At 36.7% G+C, this 20,940-nt stretch overlaps 1 protein-coding gene across 16 annotated transcripts; it reads right to left on the reverse strand.

Annotated features, from left to right (window-relative positions):
* Nucleotides 1–3,779: 3,779 nt before the first annotated feature.
* LOC18443994 (putrescine-binding periplasmic protein-like protein) lies at nucleotides 3,780–20,320 on the reverse strand. 16 transcript variants are annotated; one of them, XR_016051193.1, is made up of 8 exons: nucleotides 19,429–20,051; nucleotides 19,172–19,326; nucleotides 8,277–8,525; nucleotides 7,701–7,821; nucleotides 7,236–7,315; nucleotides 6,869–7,047; nucleotides 6,422–6,583; nucleotides 3,780–4,480 (listed from the first exon to the last, which is right to left on the reverse strand). XR_016051193.1 is itself a non-coding variant. In XM_006854173.4 (7 exons), the coding sequence occupies exons 1-7, from the start codon at nucleotides 19,829–19,831 to the stop codon at nucleotides 4,064–4,066; spliced, it is 1,704 nt and encodes a 567-aa protein (XP_006854235.2). In that variant the 5' UTR covers nucleotides 19,832–20,132; the 3' UTR covers nucleotides 3,780–4,063. The 16 variants fall into 16 exon arrangements, 7 of the variants coding, with proteins under 7 accessions (XP_006854235.2, XP_020529033.1, XP_088716907.1 ...); XR_016051187.1 differs by having other exon boundaries at nucleotides 7,701–7,835; XR_016051186.1 differs by having other exon boundaries at nucleotides 6,865–7,047; nucleotides 7,701–7,835.
* Nucleotides 20,321–20,940: the final 620 nt, after the last annotated feature.

Raw genomic sequence — 20,940 nt, forward strand, 5'->3', positions numbered from 1 at the left:
AAATATAAGGCTCAATGCTCTCATTTCGCCTATTTGTTATTGATTCTCCGCGAATATGTCATCCATATCATGCATCTCATTACTTCAGCAAAGTATAAAAGGCCTGGTACTACTAATCTGACCTCAAACTGTGGAGCTAATAATCATCACTGCGGTGTATGTTTAGTCCATTCTTTAGTTACCTATTTGCTATTTTCATATAGACGTTCATTTGCTTTGCCTTTTGTTATCTTTAGATGCCAAATAGCAAACACCTATATGAATATCAGAGGTGGACATATGTGGGCACAGCCTATGACATGGACCTATGTAGTTGTTGATGTTTCTTAATTTTTTCTAATTTTATAACTATAGATACACCAGATACTGTATTGCTCAAGCTTGATGAGGTATAGTTTTCTCCCTTGCATATTTTATTTTTGTGACACCTTTGCTGCTATTTCTAAGTTCCTAAATACCTTTCATCAAATTGCCTTATTTAATGACTCTAGAGTCTGCATTTTTTTAGTACCACTGGGGCTTCTTGTGCATCACCCATTTTGCATGTAAAATGGATTAAAGTAGTATCGGTGACATTATCTAGCTACTCCCTCACACCCTCCCATTCACTAGATTATACTTTTCACAAAGTGCACCTGTAGTTTCATTATACATAGCAACATCTATTTACAATCTGTCCTCTAGAACTCTATTTCTTAGCTTCAAGGTCTTTCAAATTTCCCTCCTTGCAATGAGTATATAAGAGCATGCCATAGTGACTTAATCAAGCTTGATAGCCCTTGTACTATCTCATCAAACAATTTCAAAGCCTCTCCCATATTCTCTTCCTAACCATTCCATTAATAGGTGGGTATAGTTACTGCTAAGGAGGTTTTGAATCTTTTTTCTTTTCTTTTTCCTTCTTTCTCTTCCTCTATTTTTGGCCTTTTTTTTATTCTTGGAGAGTAGCAATTTATTTTTGTAAGCTTTTGTTGACTCTTTATTTCACTTTCATTCTTACTTCTAAGTCTCTCTACTTCTTATTTGATTTCTTGTACAAAAACTGATGTGTTATTCACCTAGAATTGCTCATGCTCAAAAAAGAAAAAGAATGAACTCTTCACACTCAAAAGACTACGTCACTATCTAATTCCGGTGGCTTGACTCCTGCACTACATTGAATTAATTTTTTCTATGTGTGTGGCCATGGGCCTCATCTGTGACATTTTTTTCTTTATCTAAATTATTTTTTAAATATTATAGTTTATTATGTAAAGAATTTTAGAGAGAAAATATCTTCTAAATAGTTTGCGAACAACTCCCATGCTCTTTAGATTTTGAAGGTTATTTTCTCACCAGGGACATCCTTGGAGTAACCAAAACCCTCAATAAAAGAGAATTATCTGGGTCATAAAAGACCACCATAAAAGCTTCATTAGAGTTTTGGTAAATACTAGGTCTCTACAATCTACAATTTAACGATATTGCTAATCAAAATCTAATCATATTGAGGGTTCTTCATCTTTCTTGCTTCGACTTGTTTGTTTAGTTTTGTAAGGAGTATGGTATAATTCACCAAACTACCACACTACAATAACATCACAACAAAATGGTTCAGTTGATAAAATAAATAAAACTCTCATAAACAGGATTAGGTCTATGATAAGCCATTCCTGTTTATCTCTTAATTTTTGGGGTAAGACTATCAACATTGCAATTTATATTTTTAATTACTTTCCCATCAAAGTGATACTCAAGTATATTCAAAAAGCCAAAAACTATGAATTGTGCTTCCAAGCCAATAGTTTAGACGTTTGTGGTTACATGATGCAGATTTTTCCATAGACCCAAATAGTAGAAAATTGACCTTTAGATGTCTATTCGTCTTTGGAGGTGGATGCTCAAGAAACAAGATTGTGTAAATCAATGTATTACAAAAGCTAAAGTGCTACCACTTATGCCATCTGGATTAGATGCTTCATAAAGTTTTGAAGCAAGATACAACCGATGGACCAGTCAAATTTTTCGAAGTTAATGTCAACCGATGGACCAGTCAAATTTTTCGAAGTTAACGTCAACCGATTAAAAATAGAGCACCGAGCCCCAAGGATAAGTGCATTGAAAGTGAATAACATTATATTTATGACATTATAAAAATAAAATAGAACTGTAAATTATTTTGACAAAGGCTAATATGATTGTTGACCCCTTAACATAAACGATTAAGAGCTGAACTATTTTCGAAGCATGTGAACTTGATGAGACTTAGAAACATCTTAAAAACTCCTTTAAAAGAGCGAAAAAACAATCTTTCCAAATGGTTAACGGATAACTCCCATACTCCCAAATTTGGAGGGTCACTTTCTTAGATATAACAAGGACAGTCAAACGATGGAGTAACTGAAACCATCTATAAAAGAGAGTTATTCGGCTTATGAAAGATCATCATTAACACTTTCTTGAGAGTTCTGGCAAATGCTAGGTCACTGTAGTCTATAGTCTCATGACATCGCCCATCAAAATTTGGTCAAATTGTAGCGTTCTCCATCCTTCTTATTCCTTCAATGTCAAAGATACATCATCATCATCATGCCTGCTTGGTTTTTGTCATGCAAACACAAATACATAGTGTCCACAATCATAGACCCACTTTGATGTGACCCGCATGAAAAAAAACACGTAGGGGTACATGTACACTCAACAGACACAAGTAAACATTCTCTGCATGCAAGTACATGCACAACTAAACACTCTCTACGTCCAAGTACACACGCAAGTACTGATGCTTATGCCTACCTCGCTTGTGCCTGGCCCAAACCTGGCCGGGCCTTGACAGGGATGTGACGGCCTTCACTCAAGCCCAGGCCCGACCTTGGCCTAGGGCCCGCAGGCTGGCCCAAATGGACTCAACGAAAGAAAATGGCGAATACGAAAAACTCATGGTTAGGACAGATAGGTCTCGTGCCATATTTTGTAGCCCAAGCCCTAATTTTTCGAGGTGCCTCACATACTCAAATCCATAAACATAAGTGCACTTAGCTATTAGGGAAAGCTTTTTATATGCCCCTAGCTACTAGCCCTGCCCCCTTCCAAGCCACTGTCGAGATAGCTTCCGCCATCATGTCACAAGTTATCTCTGACCATACATTTTTTATCTAATAGATTAGAGAAGTTTATATTTAGCTTTTCTTTTTCTTTTTATTATACAACATTTTGATATGAAATTTGAGGTCTACCTACTTCTCAAGGGAGCACCTAAAACAAACACATAAATAATTTTTTAATAAAACAAAATGACTAAAACCACCCTTAGAACTTGCAAGAATATTTTGATCATTTTATTTATCAAAATATTCTCTTTTTTGTTTGATGCACGCTAGTGAGTAGGTGAGCAAAATTTCTCAATATGATTTATTTTAAAAAAAAATTGACATTACAACTACAACTATCCTAGCCATCCATTTAAATCAAACTAACCATCCATTTAAATCAAACGGTTAACCATTCATTTAAATCAAACGGTTAGGAGTATGGGCCCTGTATAATTCACCCTATGGTATATAATTTTCCCATAGCAAGGTGGGTATGGATAAGCTTTTCCTATTTACTGGGACTCCCAGTACAGACGAGCTAAATTAAATGGTTATGAGACGTGAAATAAGCCAATGTACACGTACAGAAAATACACACAGGACTTTGTTCATACTACGCAAATGTCGTAAAATCCATGCAATTTGGGACTATAAATCACAAGTCTCCTCCTATAAGTACAACAATAAACCCATGGCAACTTCAACAAATTAGAAAACCTCAAGAAATCAATACTCATTGTTATGAAATCAACTCTCTCCAGTTTTATTAAGATAGCCAGGCCAGCTTCACCAGCACGTCCGCCATCGACAATTTCCCAAACAGAACCCGAATTGATCTCATGCTTCCTTGTATACAGATAATTTAATATATCAACAGAAGTATAAAAAACAAGTTTTCAAGGCTCCAAGAACTCTAGCTCTCCCTTTCATTCGATTGTGCCTTGTTTCTAGGTAGAGAAACTCAAGAAACAATTCAAGAATGAACCATCCAATTATCTAAAAGGTGCATATTTCAAATGCTGAAGTGTGGAGGTAAAGAACTTCATAATGCTGCCAATCCATCCATCGCTTGTTTTTGGCGAGTGAGCTATCAGCCACTGGTAATCCACAAAAGCCTCTTTCGATAGGGGCTCTAAAAACTCGCACTTGCATAAGATCTCAGGAGGCGGTAAACCTGCAATGAGATTTGTTTCCAGCTTGGGTGCGCCAGAGGTTGTTTCCAGTGACTCTATGAAGTTATAAGGGCGAGTAAGGGCCAAGGGGGAGGCTCCAGGGACAATTTCTTGGCAGAATGGCAATGCCCTTGCAGGTTGTAGACAGAATTCAATCCATTGGTGGATGAGAGGAGATGGACCTCGGACCCGTCCCCCAATCCTATCAGTAGCAAATGTTGATGCAGCTGGAATCGCCTGTTAACAACACGTTTCATCTCTAGGCCGATGTAATTTTACATTTGATAGTAGAAGTACTAAGTATTCCAAGTAGCTGTCTGTTATTTTGTGTGTGTGTGTAAGCATGTGTGTGGGTATGTGAAAGTGAGAGAGAGAGAGAGAGAGAGAGAGAAAGAGAGAGACTCACAAGAAAGGGTATAGAAGAAAGGATTTGGGTACAATTGCCGATTTTGTTTAGGTAAGATTTAGGAGTCCTAAAGGGGCGGAAGTTCCCAGCGATTAAGATAGCCAGGTTTGGACCTCATTAAGGTTTTATAATTAGGGCAGAGATACATGGTATGAGGTCTAAATGAATTCGAACCAGAGTTAGGGTTACAGGGAAGGGCTTGTTCGGGTTAGGGCAAGGTGTACGATAGATTTTAGGGTTTCTAAAGGGGTTAAAGCCAACAGGTCTAGCAAATAGGAGGATTACAAGATTGATTCCAGGGTTGAATTAGGGAAAATTGGAGTTTAAACTTAAATTTGAAGGCTGTGGAGGGTAGGTAGTTCAGGAAGCTATTGAGCTAGTTTACCTAGAGTTTGGAGACGTTTGCCAGGGTTTGTGAAAGCGTTTGAATGGGAGGCAGGATAAAGAGAGGAGAGGAGAGGAGATGAAGATGGGGAAATGAAGAAAGGAGCAGAGTACAAGACTAGCCTGGGGTTTGTGTTCTCTCAGCGAGAAAGGGGCCCTAGTTTTCTGATGGTATCACATCAATCAAATTCTAGGGTTTGTAAAATCACACCACTAAGGAGCCTAAAGGAATCATTCTTTAGAGATGAGGGAATACTCTCTGCTCCAAACCAATCTTCGATGTCCGAATTTTATATCTCAACACTTGATTTGATTTGACCACAGGCCTACATTGTTATTTATAGACGAAGAAACCTCTATTGTGTTTAACTTGGAATGGAAGCAATCCCTTAATCTATTTAATCAATATTATGGAACTAGATCCTTCATAATTTTAAGAAACTACCTCTTTTACAATATTAAGAAGGTAGCATCTTGGAAACAATGTTATCAGAATCGGGCCGGCTACTATACTGTATTTAGCCGGTCAAACTAGTAAAAACCTGTCAAACACTAGTTTTGAGTTCGACCAACTTTTCATCTAACCTGATTTTTTCTTTGGGCTAGACTGGCTAAGGAATTGGTGGTGGGTCCGACCGGCCAGACTGGCCGCTCTGATCTGGTCTTGATAATTATGCTTGCAGAACAATTCAAAATTAGGTAATTTACCTCTTTAGGAAACTAAACCTTAAAAAATATGAAAAGAATCTTTTCTAGGACTGTTAAATGAAATAAGGGACAACCTTTTATTACCAGATTTGGAATGATCTTAATAAAAACTAAAGAAGATTCGAACTTGTCTAATTAAATTAAACCAAGACTCTATTCCTATAAAAATTTGTGACTGAACTTCTCACCAGGATTTCGACCATAGAATCCAAGACATCCGAATTAGAGAAAAACTACGGAAATAGTAGTTGTGGGTCTTAGGGATATCTTTGATTTCAATTGCTGCAAACTAACACCTAGGTGAAAAGTTATGCCTATAGAAAGCAATCTGCTTCATGAGAGAGAGAGTACAATCACTTTTTTTAATACATCACAATGCAACCAGTGATCGAGAGAGAGCAGTAACCCTTTCTTGTAGTTTGAGTCTTAAAAGGATTATAGAGGAAAAGATGGGATCCTAAGATTCCACCATACAACATTCTAAATGGCATTTCCTTGGTTTGTTTTTTTCTTCTTCTTTTTTTCTTTTTCCTTTTTTTTAGGTGGGTTGGAGGGAGGGAGGGAGTGAGGGAGATAGAGGAGAACAGTTGCATTATCAACGTTGAAACTATTTCACTTTCTTTGAAAGCCCAATAGATACGGATATGACAAAGATTAAATACAAGAAAATCTCAAAATACCCATAGGTCCGCCCACAAACTGGTTCCTGACTTTGGGACAACTACTGTTACATTGGGCATGCGCTTGGCTGCAGGGAGAACATCACTACTCCATCCAACTGCAACCCAAACATCGCCTGCACCAAATGCCTTCAAATAGTGCATGCTATCAAATAATCGAACCTGCATAAGCAAATAGATAAGTGGCAACTAATTTAGATGTCCTTTTTTCATGTAATCTGCAAAATTATTTCAGTTTATCCACCTTCATTACAATATTGTCAGTTAAATTTCACAGGCAAGAAACCATTGAACAAAACCATCACATTAGATATGCCACAACATTATAGAAAACATTCTCCAGCTGCAAAAAATGGGTTAAAAATCATGTCATGTATCAAGAAGTTCTGGTGCATAGATTTACAAAAAGTTCCAAACAAAATAGAAAAGTAAAATGGGCACACCTGCCTTCGCAAAGCTGAAAATTTTTGAAGGACAGCTGTTCTTCCACCACTAACTTGAGAGCTGAAATCATTGCTATTATATGAGGCCCCCATATACTTCAAAACTGCACCCAAAACTTCCCTAGGAGCATCCACCATTGATATCTTTCCAGCAAGTTCAGGCCTCCACAAGTCTTTCCAGTCCTAAAATATTTATATGATAAGCTATAAATGCAACTGTACACATTGTAATATATAGTAAGTTGCTATAATGATTAGAGTTAGGAGTGCAAGTACATAAACAGTAGCAAGTTGTGTATACACACAGATTATGTGTGTGTACATCAAATTTGCTAAGGACAAACATAAAGGGAGAAATGTGTATATCCTACCAAAGAGTGACACAAAATGCCCGTTGTTCTCTCTGTCGTCATTATAAGTTAAGGTGTTTTTCATCTTCTGTTATGGTTATCTGAAATTCAGCATTTGAAAGGCATTCTGAGTATTTATATGCCTGGCATGTCTTTACACAACTAATTGGCCCTTATGTTCTCATCAATGGCCTGGTAAACGATTATAAATGCCCCCACCCCAATATCACCAAAAATAGACAACAATGGCATTAAACCAAAAAAAAAAAAAAAAGGTCATACTGAAGGTTAACATACTACAATCTTCATGGTGAAGATTAGAAAATCTATAGCAATTAATCTACACCTTGTTATAAAAAAGGGGGATCACATAAACAGCAATAATAATTGCCAAAGGGCAGCAAGTTAGAAACATAGATTTCAATACTACCAGGATAAATAATCAGCAAAAGAACCTGGCCAAAGGTCAAGGTGAACATGGTTTACCTCAATTGGAGCTACATTATGCCTTTCAAATTTAGTCTTGTTATATGCAATCACCATGCTTCCCCATCGATATGGAGCACCCCATATTTTTCCTCTTGGATCCAACTGCCCATTCTTGTTCCTGCGTAAATAAACCTGAACGAGATGTCAATCAAACTAAAATGTGCTAAACAATATTCATATGCTTCAGATAAATTGACCATGTTAGCACTTCACTGCTTTTTCCTTTTTTTTTTTTCCTTTTTTTGTTACCTTCCAGGATAATACAAATTTTCCAGTTGTATCACTAATCCCAGCTGATCCAATGAAAAGGAAAAGGTCAGTTTGTAGATTGTATGGCCTAGTTAACATGAATAAAGAGTCAAACCATCAATTGCACATTATTGGGAGTATACAGAAACACATGGATTTGCTATTCCTGAAGCCCAACTTAAATGGTAACCAAATCTCCTTTATTTCTTATTTTAGTTTTACGCTCAAACTTCCAAGCAACTTAATTTCCCAATTATCTAAAGAGCTCTAGTAAGATTTGTGCATGTTAGTATATAAGCTCTCTCTATCCAGTCTTAATCATACCTTCCATTTGTCAGGCAAGCTACTATACCAGTCTTGTTCTTCTGCGTCAAGAATAGGTTCAATAATACCCTCACAAATAGCCAAATTCATCCATGAGTCACCAATAGTTATGAGATCAGCTGCCATGGTAGACTGGGCCTCAATTTGATTCTTTTTAGAGGCCGAAGTCAGTTCAGAAAAGATGGCTTCAAGACTGCTCCGGAACTCTGTCCTCAACTTTAACCTCTTACCTTGGACTTGCACAAAATCCTACAAGCATTTTTGAATGACCATTTTAGGTCATTTAAAACCATGAGATAAACAGTGTGCAATATGAAGTAGAATACCAGATCAAGAAATTAACATAAAATGTATTTTACAAAGCAGGAGATACATTGCCAATAAAATTAAGTCAATAATGCCTATGTTAGCTCCACGTTGTGGAACCTGGAATGGTTTCAACTGAGGACTAAAAAATGAACACTAGAACTTGGTCTTTCAAAGGAAAGCCAAATTGGGCCTTTAAAAAAAATAGTGAGCTAGTATTTAAAATTTCAATATAATTGTTCTATAAAAAAAGCCCAAGGTTTAGCTTCCCTTGAAAGAATATGGCTGAAATATATGCTTGTAAATGCAGGTCACTTTTCTCCAAAATATGGACCCAATTTGGGTGGATGAACCAAAAAAGGAATGAAAAAAGGCCAACAAAATGAATGTCAGCCATTTGATCTGTCAATAATATGGAAATGCAGAAATTAGATTTCAGCCATAAGTGCCTGGGATTTGAATGGGATTTTTAAGTAGTAGGATAGACAACGTTTCTGGGGATTTCTATGTGATTTCCCTCATGAAAGAAAAGGGAATGGCAAGACCAGCAGAGTATACAGTACCATGAGATATCATGACCAGATCAATCTCCATCTTAGAGGGGCTAGATCCACATGGTCCAACAATAAAGAGGATTCAACACTGACTAAGTTTGACAATTTCCTCCACCCAAGGGATTGGGAGGATCACTTTTCAGGAGTACCACTATGTGCCCTTCCAAAGCCCATGAAAGATAATTGCGCCAATCCAGTTGGAACATCATTGTTCATAATGGAAATATCCCTGTTAAGATCAAATATGGGACTGGAGAATTGGAGTTTTGGGAATTTATAGATATTGCTGGTGCAAACAATGCTATTTCACTTATTTTAATCGACTTCAAAGAAGCGAACTCATGGAAGAAGTATCATGCTTGCCGGAGACCAAACCATCTTGTCACAGACAGAGCTAGGGAGGGAAAAAAAAAAATTGATCCAGAATACAACAAAAGCTAATGCCGAGTGGAGGACTTTCATCCCTGAGACTTCTCCTAAATCAAGAACAATTGACAATGCACCTTGCTATGGGACATTAATGAAATGACAGCAGGAAGCAAGTAATTTTGAAATGATTATATACAGGATTCGTACGGAACCATCATTGGTAAGTCCTTGATATCCTCCGCCCCCCACCTTAGAGATTAAGGTACCAAAGTAGCATCAAGGCATCTAGAGCAACCAATAATATAATCATCATAACATCCTTGTGAGCCATAGCTGGTGTACAATGAATAACATGGAGAACAGGGTCCTAAGAATTTGTAGATGACTGAGAAGAATGGATAATTACTAAGCCCTCTAGAACCATGAGATTGCATCTTCATAAATATGCAACTCTTGTTCCAACTAATAAAATGGACATTATATCTGAAGATAGAATCAGTTTAAATGATAATGTAGTACGGTGGTTAAATTTAACAGATCTTGTAAATCCAATATCAGTAAATTGCTCTTTGAACAAGCAACCCAAGCGAATGAGCAGTAACTTCAGAATATTAGAAATCCATTGAATTTTTTAGCTTGCATTCTCTGTTTTGAATACTTCACCTGTATTCAAAAAGTTCAGAATATTAGAAATCCATTGAATTTTTTAGCTTGCATTCTCTGTTTTGAATACTTCACCTGCAGTCAAAAAGTTCTAATACTCATGTGGGAGCATAATATCCATTTACTCCCTTGGGTAAAACCAATCTAGGAGTACTTTAAGGACCGCTGATGTTGGGGATGCAACCACTTCAACCTAGTGAATAACTTCAGGGAGAAAATATTGCACTCTCTATGTATGTGCTTGAGAAAAATAATGTCCCAAGACTGAAAAAAAAACTAGCCAGTTTTTGGAAGGTGAGATCTAAATATTGAAGAACTCAAAATCCTTTCTTTTTCTTAAATAGTCATCTGGTGATTCTCATTGGATTCCCAAATGTCTGACCGAAAAAATCATCAGAAGGGAGTAAGCGGAAAGTATGCTCCGGGGGGACCATAGTATACTCGCTATTAATTCTGTCAGTGTAGAATGGCATCCTTTACCAATCTAGGGCATCCCATTGTGTATTGTGTCAATTTTGAACAGGAGCTGAATAAAAAATCTTCTGCCTAATGCCACTGATTCTACCTTATTTACCTTTAAAAGGCCATATAGAAACACCTTCACTGCTAGAGTCCCATCCCAAGAGACTAAAAATTGTTGGGTGAATGTGGTCATTAAAGGCCTTATGAGTACTTGTAAAATGAAATGGTATAGTGGAACATGAACTCAGTGGGAGTGTGGTCCCTCGTAGATCATACTAAGTAACGATGTTTGCTGATACCTGACTGAACTTGACAAGCTAGGCCAGTGGGTTGGGAAAAACCTTTGTTACATGGACATAGAAAACTATCTGATAAAGGTTCTAATAGGTCATCCCTTGGTGAGGTCGGAGTATGTCCGGATAAGTGAGTCGAGGAACTGCGTGACCCTTGTGCGCGATGGTGGCCTTCAAAGACGGGGGCCAAAGCTTCATCCGCGAGCCATCACACGGCATGCATAATGATAGCCATTTCGAGAAAGTGAACCACCTTTTAGGATGAAGCTTATGCATGTGCGAGAGATACCCCTATGCGCCATAAGAGCAGTGATCGCATCAAGTCTAGGTGAAATTGGTATGTCTCTAGGGGAGAACCTGAAATTCACAAACTAAGATTACGACCCCTTGGCTCATTGGCCAGACTATGGTGACTCACTACCCATTAATGAGCCCCTGCATGGACTATAGTTCATGGAAAACACTGGGTCGGTTTGATAAAGAAAGTGTGGACCGTAGTCCACAGTTGAAGGTGGAGTGCTCCAGCGTTTATTTATTTAATTCCTAGACCATATGGATCATTTTCCCATCTAATGAAGTTAATTATATTTGTTTTGATGATATATGATTTTTAGAATTATTATTTGAATTTTTGTAGATCTCTGGATATTTTATTTATCAAATTTGGATTTATAAAAACAGAGATATTGATTTTAGATTGATTTAAATATTCAAATTTGATTTTATGGATGTCTAAAAATCATATAATTAATTTTAATAATTTTAATATTGCATGGGAGGCCCAATATGTTAATGGGCCCACCATTGCATGTGGGTGGGGCCCATGAAGTACCACCTAGGGTGGCACACCCCACCCTAATGAAATTTTCCTTGTACTAGTTCAAGCTTCAAGCTTTGGCTTGAAGAGAAAGAGTTGAAGTGTTTTAAAAAGATTTTGCTTTAAGGAAGCTTTCAAAAGGATTTTTGGAAAGCATGAGAAGGCTTGTGCATAATTTTGGTAAGCACCATATTATGAATGGAATTATTTTATTTAATTTCTATTGATGAGAAAATGGTTTAGGAATGGGGGATAAAAGGTTCTAGCACCTTTCATAATGTTGATGGCCCATTTATGGAATGGATGTTTTAAATCTCTCACCCCACAAGTCACCCAAGATCAATGGTTCATATTCAATCTCGCAAGAGAGACAAGCCAAGGAAAACCCTAAGAAACCCTAATCTTGTTCAAAGCCTATAAAAAGGGATTGTCTCTACCCAAAATCTCTACACCTTATCTCTTACACCCAATTCCCATCTCTCTCTGAGCAACCCTATTCTTGTTCAAAGCCTATAAAAAAGTATTGTCTCTACCCAAAATCTCTATACCTTATCTCTTACACCTAATTCCCATCTCTCTCTCATATCCCACAAAAGGGCACGCCCCACTTAGAATTTCTCTCTCTCTCTTAAGAAAGTTTCTCTCTCTCTCAAGAGACCCAAAGGGGTACGCCCCACTCTCTCATGGTGATTCTCTCAAAACTCTCATGATCTCTCATCTCTCATTGGGATTTTAGACTACAGGGTTGTGGTACAAAAGAGAAGTATTTCTCTCAAACTAGGTTGCTAAAGGAATTCACCTAAGGGTTTGAGATTTGTGATAAAGGAGTTCATAGTTTCATTAAACTTGCTTTCCCAGTTGAGATTGAAGGTTGATCGTTAATCCCGCACCATTGCATGGTGGTGACTCGACGTGGGGTGTAATAAGCCCGGTTGAGGTAATTTCCGGCACTCTCTTTTTGTTTCTTGTCATATTTAATTATATTGTCTTTATATGCCTAAGCATAAGAATTGTGTATATTTTTTTTGTTTACAGAAAATTGGTTTAATAGCATCAAGGATTTTAAAATCTTGGATTTGTTAGTTTTATTTCCTTTGAAGCAAAGCAAGAGTTGTTATAATAAAACTACTTGTAAGTGATCTTTGCCGAAAGAAAAGAAAAGAGGTGAAAAGAAGAAAAATGAAAAAATATATTCTCCGGAAAGATCGCATTAGTCTTTCTTTCATTGGTATTTGAGCTATTGATACATGATGTCAGCAGCTGTCGTTTCTCTTTATTGAGTCTAGATCAAGCTTGGGAATGAAATATAAGAAAGCCAATGACCTTTGTGGTCACGTAATACACCTATGGTTAAGAATTATTAGAATATTCAAACACCGAAATAGGCATTCTGCAGAATGGGTATTCCAAGCTATTTTGGAGCAGTGATATGAAGAAGATAATAATATATTTTTCTATTTCATACTTCAGTGATATTGTATGTCTTTGAGAATAGGATCTACTTGCAAAATTTGAGTGGGAGATCTTATGGGAATTGAGAGTTATGGACTCATTAATGAAGGGTGTCAGTTCTGACCCAACAAAATCCATGAACTATCCATTGAGTTCCGTGATTTTTCCCACCAACCATATGACTTTATTTCTAGGTGAAATTTTACTATAACTCATCAAATTGAGTCTACTATCAAACAAAAATAGTTTCATCAAGAAATTCCTCGTGATTTGAAAGATATAGTTTATTTATTGAAGGGTGTGCAAGTACTGTTTTCTGCAACGAAAACTATTTTAATGACTTGAAAATCATGATTTTATTTCCATTCTTAACAGAATGTTTTATGGCCCACACCTAGTTTTTACACTTCCATTCTGAGTCTATTTTCTAATAAAATTTATTTGAGAGAGAAATATCTATGGGAATAGAGGAATAAAAATTTTGGATTGAAGAGAGGTTATCTTGAAATTTCTGCAATTTGGTATGTTCTTCATTAAGATATGAATAGCTATATTTATCAAGCCTACTTAACAGAGTGATATGAAGCTTGTGTTACTATTATGTGTCTAATTTTAAACAAAATTAGTTTGAAAGGGAAACTCCATGAGGGTAGAGAGAAAAGACCATTTTACAAGATAGTGTTCATCCTGAAATTCTGCAGTATGATTTATTTTGTGACGTAAATGTCACTTATTTATTTCTCTGAAGAAAAGGATTATTTGGAAACATATTTTTTATTCAGAGGTGCTCAACCTGATTTTGTGCTGAGAAAATTGCATTGTGACGCAAATGTCATTAAAATGAAGACTCACTAAATGATATGATTTAAGGATGGAACTTAGCACTATTTTATATTTTTGAGTTTATTTCAATATTCAAAAGGATTCGGAGATAAACTCTTTATGGGTTGAGAGATATCAATTATCATGGGATACTCAAGTTCCATTATGCAGTAAATTAAAAAATGTGGCATGATAAGACACATCTTTGGATTCCTAATTATGGAGACCTTTTTAGGGCTCATTTAAAAAGGTTTTATAGTGTACCATGAGTATGGTTTATTATAGTAAAACTTTAGAGAGATGTAATACAGAGTTGGTGAGATATGACACTCTATATGAAGAATTTTCGATCTGGGAATAACAGAAAGAAGAAGAAACACAATACCTATAAAAGCATCTTGGTTTCTTCAAAATGAAGGGATAAATAGAGAGACTTGGTGGTAGCAAAAAAAAAAGCTAAAGATCAGTGGGAGCATCAAATTTTTGATATTTGAAATGATGGGATGAAGAAGAGAATTTCTTCATGGTGTGAGACAGGGAGAATCCAAGTGCCAAAGAGATGGACACTTCGTGACATGTGAAATCGATGACCAATATATTATCTATCAGTTACGTGCTCTTCCAAGATCACAAAAGCTTGTCAAACAAATAAAAACAATGAATCAAGAAAGCCCAGGTACCACACTACATGGTTTTGAGGTATGAAATTTATCCCACATTACATGGTAAGGTGATATAGGGAAAGAGTATTGAATAACTGTTTATTTTATGTTTAATATGCTTTGGTTATATTTTGGCTAATTGTTTTATGAATATGTATGGAGTATATGGACATTAAATGATGGGTGCTAATAATTTGAAAGAGCCGATTTATGAATACCCTGTGCTTTAGTGCCTCCTTGTGCTAGAGCATGAACTACTTAAGGTAGTGATACACATGGAGATGTAATTTGATCAAGGGCTTTGAGCCCTAAAAATGAAACACGAGAGATGGGTATGGCTCATTCAAATATGTAAGAACGAAGGGAGTGTTCTGATAAAACTCGATCTTAGTGACCATCCTCCCAATAATGTCTATAATATGATGTGTTGCATGTGATGATAATCTCTTGATAAGTTCTCTAATTTGCCAAAAAAGAAGTATTTTGTCAAGGATTTAATAACCATTATTTAGTAATGCTTTATTTTGAATAAAATTATAAGATGATATATATGATTTGTTTTTTATGGCCATGAACTTTACTTGGTAGGAAATTAAAGGTGAATGCAGTAAAATGATTTATGAAGGCTAAGCATGTCTTTTAAAATTAAATCGGATGATTTGAGAAAAACCTAAGTCTATGAATATGGTTTTAAGAAAATTACATAGTCTTGCAAGGTCCACTAAGTCTTTATGAAAATTATTTTAAACCGTCATACAATATATACTTAGTCGATAGTTTTTTTTTTATTAAAGAGAAAAACATTGTCTTGAGGTATTTATAAAAATAGGAGAAAAACTGACACGCATTGGTTTTTAAATACCCATGTGCCTTGACACATGTATCTAATTATTTAGAATCATCGATTACCTAAGACCTTTAACCATAGGGAATGTTGTAGGAAGGCCATCTTGCTAGGCTTCCTTGACACATATTGTGTTGATTAGATAACTTGGTTTGTATGGATTTACTACCAAGATGACTAGTATGGTTGAACCTTTGTGGTTCATGAAGGTTTTAAATATTGTAAAATCAACGGGGTATTGAATTACTTATTGCATAAGAATGCTAAGAATGTATATATTGTATGTGCAATAATTGAGTGGGAGCTGCTACAATCCCACTTTTTTTTATATGCTTGGATATTCAGATATACAGGTGGAAGCTATCTCACGGATATAGATGATGCAAAGTCTACATCTGGATATGTGTTCATGCTTGGAGGGGGTACAGTTTCTTGAAAATCAAAGAAACAAGATGTGATGGCATTATCCACTATGGACATAGTACGTGGCGTGCTATTTGACGGCCAAGGAGGCTATATGGATTAAGAAATTTCTTAATCGACTTGACTTCCACCTCGTGCATTGTGAGGCAATAACGATTTTCTGTGACAACATGGCGATGATATGCGTGTCAAAGGAGCCACGATTCCATAAGAACTCCAATGATATAAAACCATATTTCTATGACCTGAGGAATGAGGTGAGATTGCAAAAGATCGAGGTCCAGATAAACTAAATATTCCAGTGGGAACACCTACTTGTATTTGAAAAGCTAGATGGAACAACAGACTATAATGTTGGTCACCCATGGAACCCGAATGTGTGGCGCTGGTTGTATGGCTATAAAAGAGAGCAGCTTATTTGAAGAACTCCTTTGAGCCCATGAACATAAGACCCTATGCGATGAGGGTACGTGACGGTCTTCTGCGACAACAGGACCATGATTCGTGATGGGATATGAAAGAGAGGCTACGAAAGATAGGCTACGACCACTTTTGGGAGAAGATCCGAGCAACAAAGAGAAAAAGGTGTTGCCTCTATAAGCCCTTTTGTGAAATGATTAATAGCGAAACCCATGATTAATGTATTGAGAGAGAATAAGTGAAAAATACATGAAACAGATTGTTTATGAAAGAGAGAGATGAGAATGAGAAAAAGTGAGGAAGAGAACGTAAGGCCGTCAAAGGCCAAGTGGGAGATGTTGGGTGAATGTGACCATTAAAGGCCTTATAAGTGCTTGTAAAATGAAATGATACAGTGGAACATGAACTCAACGGGAGTATGGTTCCTCGTGGACCATACTAAGCAAACGATATTTGCTGATACCGAACTGAGCTTGATAAGCTAAGCCAGTCGGTTGGAAAAAACCTATGTTACCTGGGCATAGAAAACTATCCAATAAGGGTTCTAATAGGTCATCCCTTGGTGAGGTCGGAGTATGCCTGGACAAGTGAGCCGAGGGACTGTGTGACCCTTGTGTGTGATGGTGGCCTTTAGAGATGGGGGCCAAAGCCTCATCCACGAGCCATCACACGGTATGCATAATGATAACCGTCTTGGGAAGGCGAACCACCTTTTAGGAATGAAGCTTATGAATGTGCGAGAGATGCCCCTATGTACCATAGGAGCTGTAGTCGCATCAAGTCTAGGTGACCTTGGTACGTCTCTAGGGGAGAACCTAAAATCCACAAACTGGGATTACAACCCTTGGCTCATTGGCCAGACTTTGGTGACCCACTAATGAGCCCCTGCATAGACGGTGGGTCATGGGAAACACTTGGTCGGTTTGATAAAGCAAGTGTGGATTGTAATCCACAGTTGAAAGTGGAGTGTCCCAGCGTTTATTTATTTAATTCCTGGACCATAGGGATCATTTTCCCATCTAATGAATTTAATTATTATTTTTTTAATGATATATGATTTTTAGAATTATTATTTGAATTTTTCTAAATCTCTGGATATTTTATTTATCAAATTTGAATTTATAAAAATAGAGATATTGATTTTAGATTGATTTAAATATTCAAATTTGATTTTATGGATGTCTAAAAATCATATAATTAATTTTAATAATTTTAATATTGCATGGGAGGCCCAATATGTTAATGGGCCCACCATTGATGTGGGTGAGGCCCATAAAGTACCACCTAAGGTGGCACACCCCACCCTAATGAAATTTTCCTTGTATTAGTTCAAGCTTTGGCTTGAAAAGAAAGCTTTGAAGTGTTTTGAAAAGATTTTGCCTTGAGGAAGCTTTCAAAGGATTTTTGGAAAGCATGAGAAGGCTTGTGCATAATTTTGGTAAGCACTATATTATAAATGGAATTATTTTATTTAATTTCTATTGATGGGAAAATAGTTTAGGAATGGGGAATAAATGATTCTAGCACCTTCCATAATGTTGAAGGCCCATTTATGGAATGGATGTCTCAAATCTGTCATCCCACAAATCACCCAAGATCAATGGTTCATATTCAATTTTGTAAGAAGAGGCAAGCCAAGAGAAACTCTAAAAAACCCTAATATTGTTCAAAGCCTATAAAAAGAGATCTTTACCCAAAATCTCTACACCTTATCTCTTACACCTAATTCCCATCTCTCTCTCATATCCCACAAAGGGGCACGCCCCACATAGAATTTATCTCTCTCTTAAGAAAGTTTTTCTCTCTCTCGAAAGCCCCAAAGGGGTACACTCTACCCTCTCATCTTTGATATCTCTCTCATGGTGGTGCTCTCAACTCTTTCATGATCTCTCATTGGGATTTTAGACTATAGGGTTGTGGTAGAAAAGATAAGTATTTATCTCAAACTAAGTTGCTAAGGGGATTTACCTAAGGGCCTAAGATTTGTGATAAAGGAGTTTATAGTTTCATTAGAGGGCTTGGCTTAAATTTGCTTTCCTGGTTGAGATTGAAGGTTGATCGTTGATCCCGCTCCATCGAATGGTAATGACTCGGTATAGGGTATAATAAGTCCGGTTGAGGTAATTTCTAGCTCTCTCTTCCTATTTTTTGTCGTATTTAATTATATTATCTTTATATTCTCAAGCATAAGAATGGTGGATATTTTCTTTGTTTAAAGAAAATTGACATAATGGCACCAAGGTTTTTAAGATCTTGGATTTGTTAGTTTTATTTTCTTTGAAGCAAGAGTTATTGTAATAAGACTACTTGTAAATGATCTTTGCCAAAAGGAAATAACAAGAAAAGAAAAGGGGTGTAAAGAATAAAAATAAAAAATATATTCCCCGACAAGATCGCATTAGTCTTTCTTTCAAAAATTGCCCCAACCCCATAGAATGCCTGATTAAACTCTAAAATAGAAAGGTCGTGATATGCATAAATCCCCATATTAAACTTATTATATCGAGGGAAATTAACATCTAACTTATCTACTATTTAACATTTTACCCGTTTTCAACTGTTCCAACTGGTCATTCATGAGTGTTTTGACTGGCATTTTGAAATTAAATCAAAAGATATTGTTGAAATATTAAAACTCAAATATTGCATCTATTAAGGTACATTATGATAAATTTCCCTTACATCAATTACCATGACCAACGTAGTACTAAAACCAATATGCCTACTGCTAAAAATATTCCAGATTCACAACGATACACTAGTCATCATGTGTTTGAGTGTGAAGAAAAGTAGAGCGCTGCACCTCACCTTAATCCATGAAGGCGGCACTGAGCCCCGTAGAGTGATTATCCTTAGAGGCACGGTTAAGGCATAAGTCTTAGACTTCCACTCCTCAAATGCAGCTTTCATCTCCTCATTTGCCAAGTTATCAACTCCACTATAGCTTTCCATGAACTGAGTCCCTAAGAAATAAATAAATCCCGTGAGAACCTATACCATCAAATACAACAAAATATTTGTTATATTTAAGTTAAGAAAAAAAAATCCGAGAAAATTTTTCGCACCTCTTCCTCTCATGGGCTGTGACTTCTCCGCTTTGATTTCACCATTGTCAAGGTTACTGCTCTTGCATAAATCAATGACACCAATTGACATTGAACAGAAACAATTTGTAGGCAATTGCCTTATTTTGGGAGGAAAAAGAGAGAAAGAACAAGCCGTGACCCCAAAACCCATTAAAAGGACTGTGGAGGTGACGAACCGAGTCAGCGAGGGCGGCAAAATTAGGGTTCCTGAAGGATTCGTGTGTGGTTCAGGGAAGAATTGAGCTGAATTTGAAGACTGTGTGCAGCATCTAGGGGTTGAGAGAATCAGGGCTTGCGAATTGTGCTTGTTTTGGTGGAATGTGTGACTGATTGGAGAATGGCCAGTTGGGGGTATGGGATTCTGGAAGAGAGGAAAGGCCATGGGAAACAGATGTTGTATGAGAGAGAGAGTTTTGTTATTTTGAACTCGTGCTATCTGCCATGGATAGTAGGAGAGAAGATAAAAGCAGACCCACTTCGTTTGAAGCCGAGTTTGATTGAAAGATTGGCTCTGATTTTTCCCGGTAGGCTTTTGGCGCGGCTACCCTTGCATGCAACAGCGATGAAATTTTTAGGGAAATTATCACAAATATATGTGAGGCGCAGTTTGGATGTCAAATACAAAATATTTATTTTTTTCAACTTTATTAATAAATATATATATATTTTTTTATTAATTTGTTGGACAGAATAAATGGTGTGGACATATATTAAAATGAGTTTCGTGGAGGGACAGGGCTAGCATTTTTTCTCTCTTCATACAAGTCCTACCGGCTCCATTTGAGAGAGAGAGAAAATGGTTGCCTCACTTGATGCTGGTGTTATAATTATGTAGGCAGCCAAGTATGGTCGTAGATTGGAAATGAGTTGCAACTGACGTCTAGAGAAATAAAATGGCACCATGGCCAAAGCGCAAACCCTAGTTTATGCAACTCTTCTTCTTAATCCATTTTCTTCCATTTCGGACCATACAATTCTTCTTTTTCAGCCATTTTCTTCCATTTCTACAACTTTTCTTCCTCATCCATTTTTTTCTATTTCTGCAATTGAGGTCAGGCTTAGAATAAAAAGAAAAGGTACGCCGGTTCAAGGATATAGGGTTTTTTTTATAGAGATTGATGGTTTTTTTGTAGAGATGGGATTTGGGGTTTTTTACAACCAAGATGGATGGTTTTTTTATAGAGATAGGATTTTGTGAGTTTTCGGTTCTTTCGCTATTGATGCTTGGAGCAAGATGGATGTTTTTTTTATAAAGATGTGATTTGGGGTTTTTGGCTCTTTCGGTGTTGAAGCTTGTAGTAAATGACAAATGGTTTTTACAGAGATGGGATTTGGGGTGATTGGTTTTTAGTGACCCAAGTTTAGAGAGAGAAAGTAGAGAGATAGGGTTTGGGTTTTTGGGAGTTTCTTTGTTCATGAACCGGCGAGAGATAGCCCATCTGAAAAAATTCAAGTCTAACTTGAATTTTTTTAAAATTTTGCCTTGAAGCT

The sequence above is a fragment of the Amborella trichopoda genome, chromosome 3, assembly GCF_054954075.1.
Source record: "Amborella trichopoda isolate Santa Cruz 75 chromosome 3, AtrichopodaSantaCruz75HAP2 v2.0, whole genome shotgun sequence".
NCBI classification, from domain to species: Eukaryota; Viridiplantae; Streptophyta; class Magnoliopsida; order Amborellales; family Amborellaceae; genus Amborella; species Amborella trichopoda.

Excerpts from the sequence above, each read along its gene's own strand:
- LOC18443994 (XM_006854173.4), bottom strand. The coding sequence starts at position 19,831 with ATGGCCTTTCCTCTCTTCCAGAATCCCATACCCCCAACTGGCCATTCT. Across the intron at positions 7,048-7,700 it reads ATAATGTAGCTCCAATTGAG|GACTGGAAAGACTTGTGGAG; the intron begins GTAAACCATGTT and ends TAAATATTTTAG. Across the intron at positions 4,481-6,421 it reads GTTTGTGGGCGGACCTATGG|GCGATTCCAGCTGCATCAAC; the intron begins GTATTTTGAGAT and ends TGTTGTTAACAG.